General features: G+C 36.6%; 1 protein-coding gene across 6 annotated transcripts; it reads left to right on the top strand.

Annotated features, from left to right (window-relative positions):
• The first annotated feature begins 48 nt into the window (after positions 1-48).
• Evi5 (ecotropic viral integration site 5) lies at positions 49-16550 on the top strand. 6 transcript variants are annotated; one of them, XM_026813803.1, is made up of 11 exons: positions 2127-2484; positions 4020-4299; positions 4899-5132; positions 5761-6024; positions 6151-6415; positions 6580-6942; positions 7178-7855; positions 7930-8412; positions 8519-8617; positions 12089-12244; positions 13711-16550. In XM_026813803.1, the coding sequence occupies exons 2-11, from the start codon at positions 4235-4237 to the stop codon at positions 13768-13770; spliced, it is 2667 nt and encodes an 888-aa protein (XP_026669604.1). In that variant the 5' UTR covers positions 2127-2484; positions 4020-4234; the 3' UTR covers positions 13771-16550. The 6 variants fall into 6 exon arrangements, 5 of the variants coding, with proteins under 5 accessions (XP_026669606.1, XP_026669604.1, XP_026669605.1 ...); XR_003389227.1 differs by lacking the exon at positions 2127-2484 and having other exon boundaries at positions 4235-4299; positions 13711-13829; positions 13931-16550; XM_026813805.1 differs by lacking the exons at positions 2127-2484; positions 4020-4299 and adding an exon at positions 49-181.
• The last annotated feature ends 333 nt before the right edge of the window (positions 16551-16883 follow it).

Here is a 16883-nt window from a genome sequence, read left to right as displayed (position 1 = left end):
TGGCAAGACTGTTCATGAACGAATCTATCGTGATGACAATTTTAAGTGGTGACAGTCGCGTATGTGTTTCGTTACTCTTCTGGTAGCGTTCTATTCGTTTTCGCTCGCGCGAAACAGACTTTTCTGACACATTAAGTGATTCATTTCGCGTGAGCTGCATGGAGTATTAATCGCAACGAAGGTACGTGCATTACGATAGTTTTATCCCATATCGGAAACAGATGGTCGCCTGCAACTCGTTTCGCCTGACAGTTTGTGTAATATGGACAAGTGCCACACTGACAGTTTTCCTTTTTCGTAGTCGCATTGTTAGGCACCTGTTACCGATTCTTCGTTTCTCGCGTTCTCGTTACCGTTTTCCACACTTTCCTAGCCGATTCACGTCTCACTCGCTGAAAAACGATGCGGTGCGAACGAACCGTGTTCGCGTGAGGAACGGTTACTTAATGATGTCACGTTGAAAATATTTATCTCTTATGTTATGAATTCTAATTTGTACGAAATAGTAGCCTGTTTTTGATACTGACGATTTTATTAAAAAAGGTTACTTATGAAGATTACATTACCAATGCAATGTTATATACTTGAGGTACTTGCAAATAATGAATGGTTATTTAAACAAATAGATCAATGGAAGGACTAGAATGAGAGTTACAAGTCAATGCAGAGTAATCTTTCTTATTTCATATCAGAAGTAAAACAGTGTTTTTAAAGATTTCTGAGGTGCAATTTTTATAAATTTCTCATTTGACAAATAAACATGTAATGCATTTACACTCATGCAAACCAGAAATAGGAGAATTAAAAATATATCAGTAAAGGATGAAAAGATTTCAACTCTTCAGTACCTTTCCCAATCCAGTAGAGCGGTTTCAAAGACTTTAATTTATGTCGAAGTTTTCACTAGATCAAAAAGGAAGCTTTTGCAGATAAAAAAAAACTGTGTCAACTTGTTTTTCAGTGAAATATATTGCTGCATCGTTGCATTCTCTCTAGAATTTAGTTGCTGAAATCGTACGGGAGAGGTTTTTTCGAATCATCGCATTCCATTATTCGCACTAGTCGGCTCTTTCTTTTCCCTTTTCACTTCCCCGATCGCTTTGTTTGCACCTGCATTTGGACGATTGCTTTCCACGTATACAGCTGCATGTGTTGTGTAATCGTAACGGTAAAGCGATCCGTCATTCATCGTTGTACCTAGCTATTTGTTAAGTAATATACCAACATATCTACCTATCGATATCTCTTTTTACGTGGTAAATACTTTACGTAAAAATAAGAATAATAAAACGAAAGTTTTCAAGTAGTTTGAAACAATTGTTTCGTAACAATACGGGAAGCTTTATATGCATCGCGTAAAATTGAAATTAGTGCCGGACGAGATGGCAATTGTTTCGAAACAACTGTGAACTAGTTGCCAGACATAATTAAAACATGTTCAGGGATTGTTATAACTACGTTTTCCAATGTAATAAACATTTCTTACACATGCATTATGAACATACGTATGTTTCACAAATATAATACGTGAACTACTAAGTCATAGTGGAAATTCTGAAACCGATCAATTTTGTCAGATTATAGAGTAGCAGAGTATTATATAGATGTACATTTCTATAATTAAGTGGAACTCCGGCTATGCGATGAGAAAGTTGAAGAGAACTTCCGTATCTTCCATTCTTGGTGGTGAATTTATGAAATATTTAATACAATTATAGAAGTATGAATAATTTTCATACTTCTAATAATATAATGCGTATTCATAATTAAGAATTCATGTCAAGGAAATGATGCGATGTCAGAATGACTCGTATCTCGCCAGAATTGTTTTTCCATCTCTCAAATTTTGCCTCAACATAATTTTTGATTCCTTAGAAACAAAAATCGTCCTTGTACGGTTGTGACTCAATTATTGCTAGCTACCTGCGTCAATCGACTTTTCTAAAAACATTCATCGCGCGGGGGCGTCGTTTGATACAATTTCTACGGGAAATTTGCCGTCGTTGCGTCGCCGGAATTATTGTAGTCTTTTTATTTACTCTCTCGTTACGAAAGAAGAGGTCGGGTGCGCATGTGGAGCATCCTGGCCTGCGCGGGCTCCATCGACCCTCAAACCATTTCGTATACGTTTCCAGTACGCGTTTGGCGATCCTACTGTGCCAGTTTGATCGGAAAAGGGAACGAGATAAAATCAACATCGATTGACCAATTAACCGGCGGTCGTCGTCGGGCGATCGTGTCCCCGGCTGCCTTTAGAAACTGATCGTTATCTCTGTGTGATACCGTGATATTACTCCCGGTTAGACAATCTTCGTCACCTGCCGCCGCCGGCTCTTGATCCCGGTTCTCGTCTTTTCTGGTCAGATGCACACTCGTTTGTCGTGGTAAACGATCGATTAGCAGATCGTTTCGAATCTTACGTAACCGGGTCTTCGATAATTGTATGTTTACATTTTTATTTGGAGTTGGATCAAACGCCATAGGGTTCGTAGATTGGATTTTTTAATCAAAGTAGGAGTCTGGTTTGTGGTACTGGAAGAGATTCAGTTCAGTTCCTCTGGGATTGAATCGAGCAAGACCTGAGTTACTTGGGTAGATTTTTAGAATTGTGCATCAATTGGGAAAAATCGGGCACTTTCTTAATTGGATGCTCTTTATTTGATTAATTCATTCGCTTGTCTAAACAAAGTGGGAATTGGTGGGCGGTTGTGGTCGCTATCGTTTGAATAATCATGAGCAGTGTTATCTGCGAATGGATGCTTGCCGTGTCGCGGCTCAGTATAAACGTACCAACACGAATGTAGAACGTGTGACATACTAGCGATCAAAAGCTTAGTCGCACCTACAATTTGTTACGCTTTTGCCAGTGAATACGGAATGGAACGTGGGCGGGAACCACGGGTCGGTGATCACGCATTTCAAAACTTGGAATTAACACAATACTTTAAAAGCAAAATACTTGCACGCATCATCGGTTGCGCAAACGTAGAATAAAAAAGTATGAATCAGTCTCCTCATTTGAATTTAGTGGGCGGTTTTAGATTTTAACAGGAAATCAGATTAATGGGTGAAACACACACAGTATTTTAGATTTTAGCATGTAAGTAGATAGTAGAATGTAAGAACGTAATAATGAAGTAAAATTCAGAAGAAGAATAGAATGACGACGATGTTTTGTAACGAGTTCCGTTTTAAGACGAGGGAACTTCCGTTTTATTGTTATACAAATATAATAATAACAGCTGTGGCCTTCTAATAAATGACCCACTATTTAAAATGCAAAAATGAACGTAAATATATTGTATAGAAAAATACATTCCTTGTAAAACTTTTGTATATAAAAAATCATATAATATTCAAATGTACATCGTCGACTTTTAGAAAGCATTTGAAAATTATCTATTCGTTCGATTGCCCAGATGTGCGCGCTTAAAATTCCAGAGTAATTGAGAGTACCGAGAAAAATAAATTATCCCACATCTCGCGGCTGGCGTGTAAGTTATTACCATGAGTGTTTCGCGCGTTGCATTTGTTCGCTAATTCATTCTAGCACACGCTAATTGCTCAGCTTTCTTCTCGATATTTTGTTGTCTGCAAGCGCGATTGCTCGTTTTAAACCGCGTCGGAAAATTGGAAAATGGAAATACGAAATCATAAAAAGTGAAAAACAATATTCAAAACATGAATCGGATATAAAATAGAATAGGAGAATGAAAGTCGAATTTAATTAAAATTTAACTTTCAAAATTGAATAGCAGAGTAAAATATTTGATAGAAGTGGGATATTGATCCGGTTTCCATTGTGAATTAATAATATTTTCCTGAACGAGGATGAAACTCCAAATCAAGGAAAGCCTTTAAAGTATTAACTACATGGCTCGTTTTATACGATTGCTCTGTGGGTCTCGAGGAAGTGAATTCCTTCCATCATCCACTATAAAGTTTCGAAGAAAGTTTTTCCTTTTGCCGTACGTTAAGATTGCAAGAATTGCTAAAGGAACTTTATGAAATCGTTATAGAGTAAAATTGGGAAACTGTTCATATCGCGTTTTGCCTGCAAAGACTATTCCCAGAAAAGGATGTCTATGAGCCAGACGCGTGCAACGCGACAAATCGTTGGAAAGTCGTACGCTGCGACCAGCGTTTCGTGGAAAGATCGAAAGTAATCGGAACGACGGGGTTGAAACGGTCCGGTCGAAAGTTTCGCGAGCGAGACCGAAGAGAAAATTTCTCAATGGTTCTTCGTGGTTTGCTGGCACCAGCGGCGGCGCGATGGACTCGGAATAAATCGTCGAAAAGGTAGAACGAACACGTTAATTGAGGTTTAACGAACGTCGAACAGTATTCAAAGAGAGGCGGACGAGAAAAGGAAGATAGTTAGAGAGAGAGAAAGATCTCGTTAATGAACGTTCATTGGTATCTTCCGCGATGACTCGTGTAAGGCGTAGGGGGTTGAAGAGCACGCGAGATTTAATTAGGTTTCGATGGAGCCCAGTCGAGAATCGCACTTCAATCCATTTATTTCGCATAAATGACACCTTATTTAACAGCGAATGCAATTGCATAAATCGTTAATTAAATATGACAATCCGAATCAATTAATTGACAAAGTTCTGGTTCTCTTAATCATATCTCGTATTCAATATGTTAGGATATTTATAAATTTACACGTTCACATTTCGACATTTATACGTCCGAGGTATTTCAAACCTCTATATTTAATGGATAAAACTGATTATTATTTATAAGACTTTGGGAGAATAAAATACAAGGCAACATTATGTGCATATTGATTTAATGTATCCGGAAATGTTGGAGGCTGTGAAACGCTGATATCATTTCTATTACGTCACCTGGGGCGAGTCACCTGTCATCTAAAATGATCATCGCTTTTACAGAGGCCAAGAGAAACAGGCAGCCGGACAATTAGGATTATCGCGTTATGGACCGCAGGTGATGAGCGTGTTGTGTTTATGCACCACTGTACCCCAGACCGGTCGAAACAGCAACCAGGCCAGCAAGATACTTCCGACCACGCCGCCGATCCCATCCGAGGAAGAGAGGATAAACTCGTCGCAGGAAATACCCACCGACGAGCTGGCTCTATTAGCTAAGCTGGAGGAAGCCAATAGGTGAATTATCCTCGCGTTGACTAACATCATACCGTTAGTCACTGCATGCGCAAGCTTTAGATATTATGTATATTGCCGCATTGCGTCCAGTTATACCTATACGTATACCTAAGTCTAATACATGAATCACTACATGTACATATATAATATAAACACGAGATTAGTTATCTGTGAATGAGAATCCTAGTGAAAGTTTCATAGTACTGAACCCTCATATTTAATTTGTGTATCTAATACCAGATTTGTTAACTATTATCATTTTTTATATTGATTTGCCTATCCTGCTTGTTACGTGTTTTTTGCCCCTTTCAAGTTGAGCGATAACGAGCCCACAGTCGACGAACACAATACGTACTCTTGCATTAATTAGGATTATTTTGGGTTGTAACATATGAAAATAGTTTCGTTAATTGAAAATAACAATAGAGAGAACTGGCATTTGTTAGTAAAAGAAGGGTATTTTATTTCATAGTAATATTTAACGATATTAGGCAACGGTTTCAAATTACCACATATTCATAAGGAGGTCTTGTTTCTATCAGCCTGAGCATCATATGTTACCACTCAACGTTTAAAAGCGTTAAGGTAGAAGTTCGTGTGTTAAGAGTTTTGGTGTAATTAATGACAGGCTTATCGAATCGGATGCAAAATCGTTGAACTCGCTCCAAAGCAATCACAGTAGGAAAGGTTCGGACACATCTCAAGTGTCGGTGGCGTCGGGGAGCAGTGCAGGCAACGGCGATGCTGCACCCCGACGCCACACCTCGGCGGATGGCGAGGAAAATACGTGGACCCTTTGGGGTCACATCGTCGCTGATTGGGATTATCATTGGAAGAAGAGGAAAGAGTTCGTCAAAGAGTTAGTACGTCAAGGAATACCTCATCATTTTAGGTAATCAATTATTTAGAGAGATTCAACGCGTTTGTCGAGTCTAGCTCGGAATAATTCTAATTTGAAATGATAAAGAGAAGTGCGCTTCGATAGAAGAAAGAAACTGATTGCTGTTCATTATTGCAGAGGTATTGTTTGGCAACTATTAAGCGGTGCTCACGACTCTCCTGTGAAAAAGCAATTCGCTGAGTATATCAAGGCCACGTCCGCTTGCGAAAGGATAATCAGGAGGGACATAGCCAGGACGTATCCTGAGCACGATTTCTTTAAGGAGAAGGACGGCCTTGGTCAGGAGAGCCTGTTTAATGTTATGAAAGCTTATAGCCTTCACGATCGTGAAGTGGGATACTGTCAAGGTTCGGGATTTATTGTAGGATTACTCCTTATGCAGGTACACTTTAATGTTTGAGTGAGAGAATAGAGGATGAATTATTCTTTTATAGAGAAAATTAAAAAAGACAAGAAATGAAGTAGAGAAAAAAGATATGTGGGATATCAGTTACGATCAAGACACGATCGAGAATTAAATATAGGTATATCAATTTGTTGTTACAGCAAATGCCAGAGGAGGAAGCTTTCGCTGTACTGGTAGCGCTTATGCAAGAGTATCGTTTGCGAGACATGTTCAAGCCAAGTATGGCTGAATTAGGGGTGTGCATGTATCAGCTAGAACATTTAGTTGCTGACACGCATCCCGAGTTACACGCTCATTTCACGGCTCAAGGTTTTCACACCTCGATGTACGCGTCCTCTTGGTTTCTTACGCTTTTTACAACAGCGCTCAGCCTGCCGCTGGCCTGTCGCATTTTTGACGTATTTCTGTCCGAGGGCATGGAAATTATTTTCAAAGTCGCGCTGGCCATGTTGCATTTAGGCAAGGAAGATTTATTGAGCTTGGATATGGAGGGCATGTTGAAGGTAATTTTTCATTGAAATCCTATGTCTTCTTATTCTTTAGAATGAGTTATTATTCATCTATTATATTTCGTAGAAAAATGTGTCGAACGTTGAGAGATGAATAATCTTTCGAGAAAAATAGATTTAGACTATAATTAATTGAAATTACGGAACAATATTGTCCTCACGCGTACCTTTAGATTGATTACATACTCGTTTCGTTTTAATGCTCATAAGTTCTTTTGCTTTCTTATAGTTCTTTCAGAAACAGCTACCTGGGAAAGCCGAGAGAGATCCCGATGGCCTTATGAATCTTGCTTATGGTATGAAAATAAACCCGAAAAGAATGAAGAAACTAGAGAAAGATTACACCGTGCTGAAAATGAAAGAGCAAGAAGAGATGGTCGAGCTTCGGAGGCTTAGGGCCGAGAATAGGTTGCTGAGACAAAGAACGGAGCTCCTGGAGGCTGAGTCTGCTGAATTGGCGGACAGATTAGTCAGAGGTCAGGTTTCCCGCGCGGAAGAGGAGGAAACCGCTTTTGTTGTACAAAGGGAATTAGCAGCTCTCCGACATACGCATCTCGAGACCAGTCACCAACTGGAGCAAGCTCACGAAGAACTGAGATCCTTATCGCTGTTGCTAGAAGAGAACGTGACATCGAAACAATCTTCGTTGGACGAAATTTTATCGAAACAGGAAGCGTTGTCGCAGAAGGAGGAAATGATACAGTGTTTGCAAGAGGAATTAGTGAGGGTCCGGCTGCACGAAGCGGAGAACGATGCAACGATAAGAGAATTAAGGGCGAGAATACAAGAGCTCGAGCAAGATAAAAAGACGTTGCGTGAATCGACGCCGGATAATTCCGTGGCTCATTTGCAAGAAGAATTGATAGCCGTAAAATTGAGAGAGGCGGAGGCTAATCTTTCATTGAAGGTAATTCATACTTTTCACTTCTGTATATTTTTAAAACTAAGTTTCAATTTGTGGTAACGTAAAAAATTTGTCAGGATCTACGGCAGAGAATGATGGAATTGAGTAGCGCTTGGCAAAGACATCTGCAGGAGCATCGTTCCGCTCAAAATCAACCGGCGAGCGATTCCACGCCGAAGAAACTCCTATTTTGGGAGAACAGGGGCCACGAGGTTCAAAAGTACGAGGAGGACTTGATGACGACCCGAATCCGGGAGATGGAAGCTTTGACGGAAGTGAAGGAGCTTAGACTGAAAGTGATGGAGCTTGAGACTCAAGTGCAGGTCGCGACGAATCAACTCCGACGACAAGACGAGGGAGGGAAGGTGGTGAAAGAGGAATTGGAGGCTGCCTTAGCTAGGGAGAAGGAACTCACTGCCAAACTGCGTGAGCAACAACACAAGTATTCCGATTTGGAGTCGAAAATGGAGGACGAGGCTATGATGGCTAGAATACGCGACGCGGAGCACGCGCAGCAAGTGGCAGAACTCACCCAAAAGATATCTCTTCTTGAATTAAAAGTACTAATCATTTATTCTTTAATTTTGTTTTACACGTAATACATCCACAATCTAAATATATTCGCATAAATATTATAACGTTATTGGTTCATTTTGTTTTTTACAGAACGAAGAGATGCACGCGGAAGGTGAACTTAGGAATAATTTAGACGACAGTGAGAGAGTGAGAGAACTACAGGACAAAGTTGCAGAATTAAAAGCTGAGGTATGTGGATATCTTCTTTTCTGTATTCGTGTTGCATTAGTGAAAGCATTAATTTGAAACAAGTAAAAATTGCAGCAAGAGGTGTATAGTGAACCAATTGTTAAACAGTAAACAGATTTAATTTTTGCATGTACTAATTAACGGTATCGAATTAAAAAATAAGCATTTTCTAGTACTGGAAATAATAACTACGAATGCTTTCAATTATGCACAGGTAATAAGTATTATGATTAATACATGTTTATGATCGTCGATAATTCACGTAAAATCTCCTCAGTTGACGTTGAAACTCATTTATTTGTTTTGACCTCGAGATATGAGACCAAAGTATCAAGGTAGAAGTAATCACGGTAGACAATAAAAACGTAGAATTATGATCATCGTCCAGTAGCTTATAATACAATTTTTATTCGATCATGCTACTAGGCTGCAAGTTAGTAAACTTCGAGCTTGTAGAGATTACGTAATTATCGAGATTTATCGTAAATTTGGGAATAGAATGTAACTCCAGTTAATAGCCCGTTGTGGTATCTTAATTTGTCGTTTCCCTATGTGTCTAGTCATTCGATCACATTTACTACACAAATCTCGTCGTTATCATCGATACATTTCAAGTATGTTCAGTTCTTTAATGTTTACAGTTTATAAAATAATAAATTGATTTGTTACACAGAATTGGGACATCTTTCCAGAAATTAATCTGTACAGTTCATTGTGTGATATCAATTTATTTCTACTCATTTTTACACACATGTGATAATACACACTTTTTGCGAAGCATTCATGTCTCTATTGTATTCTTTTCATATACTAATACTTATCACTTAATGGGGATTTAACACTAAATATTGTTATTCCTTATCTATGCCGCACCGTTGATTCACGTATCACGAGCTGAATATTTGATGTGCCACTATTACAAAGTCCTTGTTAGGAAAATAGGTTTGTGAAAAAGATACATTGTTATTTATTTTGTACATAGAATTCGATAACGTGTAAGATAAGCGAAGATTATGCTTTCGTATCGATGTGATTCGCAAAATTCTGCACAACTTGCACCTCTTACTGCAATATAATGCTGATCGTCACGCAAATATATTTTTTCCGTTTTGTCTATAAATTCGTGCTCTATATGATAAATTCGATAACAATCTTCATTTCAGGCTACTCTCACCGATTGGTTTATTAAAGTTTTATTAAAAGTTCCTTGCCGAAGGTCAGGCTTTTATATCACTAATCTTTTAATTGACTAATACTGTTTTATGATATGCGCAAAATTAATTAAGTGAACGCTACCAGTACAGGGCAAATATTTCACGGTTATTAACTGTTAAATACCGATAAAACACAGCTATTCCATCTTTCTCATAAACAGATAACATACCCCTCTGGAGGTACCTCTACACATCAAGAATTCATTGTGTTTCATCATCAGAAGCTCGCTTCCAATTGCTTTAATTCATTCATAATTCTTTGCATTTACATAATTTATACGAATTACGTAAATCGTATATATAAAATAATTTATGTTACATGATAGGGTGTATTTTGAGCTTGTTATGTCTCTGCTGCAATGCAAAATATAAACGGTATATGTCGAATCGCTTTTCAATTTTAATCGTATCTGTCTCATCGCATTTTTTAACAATCATCGTCTTATCGAAATAAAATTTATATCTTTGAGGGCTTTATTCTATGTAAGGAACTGCCTCTGAGGAAATATGTATGTCATAATGTATTGCATTAAATCAACAGTTCTGAAGATCTGCTCTATTCGTATTTTATACAAGAAACTTCCAATGCTTTCTCATTATAACGTTCAAAGTATTTCATACATATTATACTTGGACACATATTAAAATCATTTTACTATGGATCAAGCTTGCTATTTACTCTATTACTAATTGTGCTTCAAGGATATTAGATGTTGAGAGCTAGCACAGCACGGAGTAATAATAATTGGTAATTTAATTTTATTTTGATAAATGAATACACCTTCAAAGATATCGTTCATTTGCTTTAATATACTCGGCAACGATGCTTTGTAACGCGTTGTTAGAGAAAATATTCCTGAGAATGTTCGAATAGATAATATGTTTGAGAAGATAATGTTCGAATGCACCGTGCAAGCGGAAGTGATGATGCGGTGGTATTTGAACTTGATCTCGATTATCTGCGGAATTCTTATTGTGTAAAGGTACCAAACACTAACATAAAGGATCTAATCGTCTTGTAAAACTAACCCTCTATTGCTGTGTTATCTCTGTCTCCTTAGTTCCCTACGCCAATCACCAGCCCGGAGACTGAGCCTTGGCGCTGGCTCGAGTAAGTCTTTACCCATCTGTAAGCATTATTTTTTTCTCCATTTCTCTCTCTCATGTACGTAGCATGACGTCAACGTGTATATATATATATATATATATATATATATATATCGGACAATTGCGGCTCCTCTTTGTATAGCTCTTCTGTACATATTTCACCAAATTAATTATATGTGCTTGTAGAGTCGACGTGTTTCAGGAAAAAATCGCGATGGATTCATTTGAAGCTATTTCTACAGATGTTCCCCCTTTTATCCCTTTGAACTTCCAAAATGAACACACAAAAAACATTAAATACCTTTTTTTAAAAATTATATCAATATTTTCATTTTTAACTTTCTTTCGGTTTTTAATACATGTGTACATTAAATTAAAAGGCGATTCGCCCTCATCCTCGACCTGCTACCACACTGAAGAAACAGTTATATTTTTAGTGTAATAAGTGTTCTTAACATTTAGCTTTAGTATTCTAACGTTCTCATCTTAATTACTTTCAACACCTACACTAACTTTAACTCCCCGTTGCGATAACTTATCGTTTTATTTAGCATGCGCTCTGATGCACTTTGTTTTCTGTGACATGTTTTGCATTTTTAGTAATTAAGCATGCTTGATCGTTTTGTTACAGATACATAAATAAGAATATTTTATTAACGATATTCATAGATGTTCCTACGAATAATTTGGTTTAACACGTTGCTTCAATGAACGTGTTAAGTAGCGCATGTTAATCATCATAATTTTCAGCACAATGTTTCACTCAGTTACGCTTTATATGAAACGTAAAACTGATACTGTGAAGTAGAGTGTTAAACGAATATACGTACGAGGAAATATTAAGGGTCATTAGAGACAGCCGATGCACAATCAGGCAATTATTTTCATAAGTGCACAAAGAATAAGACGCATGCAAATTATTTTATTTACATTCGTTTGATGCATCTTTTATAGTGTTTCATTTAATTATTAGATAATCATTTATCGCAAACATCAAATAGAATTGTGAATATTTGCGATAATTTTATCTTTCAAATATTCAGGTGTTATCATTCCTGAAATCAGGTGATCATTGACTCGTCCTCGTAGCCAGCGGCCCGCTGAACTATTTTTTTCAGCCAAGTTAACAGGCACCGCGTGTATGTCGCAGGTCATGAGGCTAGAAAATTGGGAGCAACGTTGGACTGGTCACGGTGGTCAAAACGTGAGAAGTTTCAGTGTCGAGACTGAGAGCGAGCTGGACGATCGAGATCTCAGAATTTGTTTACAGGATCATATCAATTCGACGACACAAAACTCACCCGAGGTATAGATTCCACACAGTATACCCGTCAGACGTTCTAGGGCAGCTAATAATTCTTGTGCGAAACGAAACACATTGTCAGTGTCAGAGACGGGGACCTTTTTACGTTTCATGATCACGCTTTCACCGTAGAGAAAGAGAGAACATGAAAGAGAGTTTGTAGTTGTAACGCACATAGAAATATTATAAATCGATGAACACATAGGGATAATAGCGATATTATTGTTTTTAGTGAACGTGTAATATCACTATAGCTCGTGACGTATTAACAGCATATTAGCGGTTAACTAGATGTAATCCGATGGTCATTAATTAACGCAATATAAAGCTGTCTGACCCGAACACTCGTTGCAATCAGACTTCGAAGTATCTTCGAAAAGTTTTAATCCAGACACGACGATCGAACATATTTTAAAATCTGACTATTCAAAAAGTTTTAGAGCTATTGATTTCTTTTAATTTTTTAACATGACAACGTCGAATCTCAGTATTTAAAAAGATTTAGCGCTTGCATTTTTATTGTTTCATAACGAGCCATCCGTGATTCAATTTCATTAATTATTAGAAATTTGTGTTGCATATCGAAGTCTGCTTACAATCGACCAACTACTAGAGATTAAATATAACTATGTGACGTATAAACGACACACGTTTTTATACGTATTATGCATTCTGTGTATTTTTTGTAATTTAAATCAAATGTAATTCCATTTAAGGAATTGTACATTGAATAGAAACGAAATCCGTCGACGGGGAAAATTGAAGATCTGTCTTTTACGAAAAGAAAAAGACGCGTTTTCCTGACACGACGGTATACTTAGAGTCTCATTACTGATGCGAGTCGCAGTAGCGTATTGCTCCGGTTGTAGAATTTTACAAGGAACTACAGAAACAGTAACACGACACACAAGTATAAGAGCAGATGAATACATCACAGTGTGCGTGAAGTTTAGAAAATGTATACATTTATTAGTCGGATTTTAGCTGTCGAATGTAGAGATGCTAGAATTCGGGCTAGATTATTTTTATTCATTATGAATGGCGAATTTTATTAGACGCTTCAGTGATGGAATTGAGTTTGAGTTAAATGTCCCACTTGTTCAACAACACACACGCGCATTATATATGTGCATACATTGATCGATAAGCGTATACATTTACTGAATCAACGCAATTACTGTAACAAATTCAGAGACCATTCATTACGTTAATCAGTATTCTCGTTGCGTGTACTTGCGTAATTAATATGCTTTCGAAAGAGAAAGATGGTTGATTTGTACGGTCCAACTATAGGTAATGGAATTTGCGCACAAAACCAACAGATACACACACTTGAATTATCGGAGTTTGAATTAGGAAAAGAAAAAACGATTGATTCGTAATAATTGTTTAATTGGATCGATGCAGCTGCTGATCGGTGGAGGGTGAATTTGGTGTGTTCTCTAAATCGATTTACTATATAATTACAGATTAATGAAAGTGAAAGTGAAACCGAACGAGATAATCGGGAGTACAGTTGTAAAACTTAAATAGCCCGGATAGCTCGTTCCTTATAGCGACTTCCTACGACGTGATAATTACTTCCAACGTAAGTAGTTGTGCAGATCAGAACGTCAATTTGCTTCGTACACGATTTTTTCCTTTGTCTTCATTCACTATGTCTCTTTTTTTTTTCTTTTTTGTTTTCAGCTTACTCGAACCCTTAACGATCCATTCTCGGTCCTCCGCTATAATCTTGTGTATTTTGACGTGGTGTAAGAACTAATGTAAATAACCGGGAAGTACATATTTACTTTTACAGATGAACAGCTGATCGATAAGGAACAGCTATTTGAAAAGTAGGCATTTCCGGTTCTTTTAGTTCTTGTATTGCTTACTTTTGTTTTATTGCAATCAAAAGTATTCGTTTACTTAACGAGCAAATAGCGATGCTTATGCTCATTAGTATATTTCTTTTTAAAAAAATTATATATTTATATAAAGTATTCTCGAAGAGCAATGAAAATAGATATATAATTTAATAACGAAAATTTTATTAAGTATTAATCTTTCTTTAGGCTATATATCTTCGACGTATTTTTTGTTCTCTACTATTGAAAAATGCAATGTTTTAGTATGTACTTAGGAACGATAGAAGTTCGAAAGAATTTTATTGCTCAGATAAATGGAGTAGAGATTTGAGAGAAGCAATATTTAATAATTATCATAATTAATATTCGTAGGTGCGTGTTTTTCATGTCGTTTGTTGTCGTGGATGATTTTTTATTGTTTTAAGTGTAACGCGTATATGTATACCGGAATTGTTTTTGAAAATTTCTATCGGAAGTATACATTCTTAGAATGACTTACGATTCTTCTTACACGCTGGAACGTTAAGGGTTGAACGCGTTTACAGATTTTCGCTTTGGCCTAAATTGTAATCTACAGTATTCTATTTTTTTTTATTTTTCACAAATAATTGGCACAAGAATCGCGAAAATTGATAGTACTGCACTAAACACGAAAAACATTGTTGAACAATCGAAAGTGTTTGCTTTCGTGCACGTTTGGTGAATATAACAGCATGCGTTCTTTGCAAAATTGTAGAATCTCATTGACGAAATAAATTCTATTGAAATACAAACATTTCTTAGCAGATGAAAAAGCTCGACGATTAAGAGTTTCTACTTGGTTCAACGCAGACACTCAACATTCACTTTTTCATACGCTTTTCAGCTATGTTATGTAAAAATGAAATAAAAAAAGTAATTTATTATTGTTGCAAAATCTAGCTTCATATTGTTGGGGAAGACAAAAATTATTGACATTTTAACATTCAGTCTTTTAACTATTCGTTAATTGACTATTTTTTTAAATATTTGAACTGTTCCCCATAGCGATTCAACATTTTTCAGCAAAATGAGAAAGTAGAGAGTCGATACATCGTATTGCTCTTACAGAGTATGAAATTTTTAAAGAACCATTCCGCGTAGCAGACTACCTAATTTTTAATGAATTAGAGGTACGCTAAAGTAACGCTTAATGGCACAAGCTCAAATTTATTACTAAGAATGGCTTAGTTTCTCATCTTTTCAGATATATCAACATGTTTCTTTCATCTAAAAAAAAAAGAAGGAGAATCGTTACGAATAATTTCGATACTGCCTGATATTGTTCCAACCGAATGGATTTAATTATGTAAAACGAATATAGAGAATATCGGTCAAAAATCTCTCCTGCATTAATGGATGTGTGATTATCTAAAAATTAGCTTTAACGCAAAGCATTTCATAATTAGTAATATAATTTCGTAAATAGTATCGCAATTAGTAAACAAAAAATGCGATTAACCTGCGGATCATTAAAGTCTAAGAATTGTATAAATAATTTAATTAAAACTTCTGTGTTGAACATGAAAGAATTGTGATATGTATGTGTATACAAGAATATTTGTTGTTTTAAACAATTGACCAGAGAATGTACGTGAAATGTTTCATCTATGTTTCTTCTTTTTTACCGAGCATATATTATATTGCTTGTCGAGTATAACGATCGAGATTGATGCGCGGCTATTTACGGAGATCAGTGAATCAATCGATTCCTTGTAAGCGTTCGAGCATATTATTCAATGGTTTGGTACGAAGAACTGTAATATAATTTGTAACGTGAAATATTATACCCCTGCTACTGTGTATGAAACATAAAACTTGTCTGCAATTCTTCATATCTTAAATATGTCGCTATCGTCAATCAATGTTCGTCGGAATACCTACTCAGACGATACGTAATATCTAACATTCGTCGTTGAAAATTGAATTCTTTAATCGGAACATAATTACGCAGTATTTTCTCTGAATCCCGATTAAGATTATTAATAATCCGTTTACAAATTTATCGGCAACAATCGATTGGTCAGCAACTTTTGTCGACAAAGGGGAGGTACCGGAACTTCTTTCTTAGCTCGAAAGATACGCGAGCGATGAATAATAAAGTATAGCTTATTAATAATTTTTCATTTGTCCCGTACTACGCGTTTGTATCTCGTGAAACTATTGTTAAACTCTATTCGTTATTCTACAATACAACGACTCTGAATACATAATACACTTCGGTATCTTATTACTATGAATCGTACATAAATATTATTGTATACATTCGGCGAACTTAAATTGTATTACAAGAAGCATTTGTTAGAAATTTTTCCAATTGTTATATACAAGATCATCCGGCAAATGACACGCACACTATGGACAACGATACGAATTTGTCATGAACATTATGGGGAATATTATAACATCAGGAGTAAATAAATTTTTATTCACTTTTAAAATACTTGTCTCCATCCTGTATTTAAACATTTAGATCCTATATATAGTTAATACATTTTTTCTATTGGAGATCTATCCCTACTTTCCGTCTGTATAACGTTTAGTATGTAATACTACCGATTTGTCTTTTCCTCTCTTCGATAAATCGGGATTACGTCGGTTAATTCGCGCTTCGAGACAAGGGGACTTGGTGGTCTACCTATGGCCTGTTGACGATTCCCAACCGAAGCGGTATCTAGTACTTAGTACAGGGAAAACGTAATCCCTCTTATAGACTTAACAATCTCCGAACGATAGTCCGAACGAAGAAGAAAGATGAAAAGTAGGGAGACGGA

The sequence above is a fragment of the Ceratina calcarata genome, unplaced genomic scaffold (genome assembly GCF_001652005.2).
Source record: "Ceratina calcarata isolate Rehan_Ccalc_2016 unplaced genomic scaffold, ASM165200v1 scaffold350.2, whole genome shotgun sequence".
Lineage (NCBI taxonomy): Eukaryota > Metazoa > Arthropoda > Insecta > Hymenoptera > Apidae > Ceratina > Ceratina calcarata.
This window is presented reverse-complemented; position numbering and strand designations above follow the sequence as displayed.

Bases quoted from the DNA above. Each gene is read 5' to 3' on its own strand.
- Evi5 (XM_026813803.1), top strand. From the start codon at position 4,235: ATGGTTCTTCGTGGTTTGCTGGCACCAGCGGCGGCGCGATGGACTCGG. The intron at 4,300-4,898 runs GTAGAACGAACA...TCGCTTTTACAG, and splicing joins CGGAATAAATCGTCGAAAAG to AGGCCAAGAGAAACAGGCAG. The intron at 6,416-6,579 runs GTACACTTTAAT...TTGTTGTTACAG, and splicing joins TAGGATTACTCCTTATGCAG to CAAATGCCAGAGGAGGAAGC.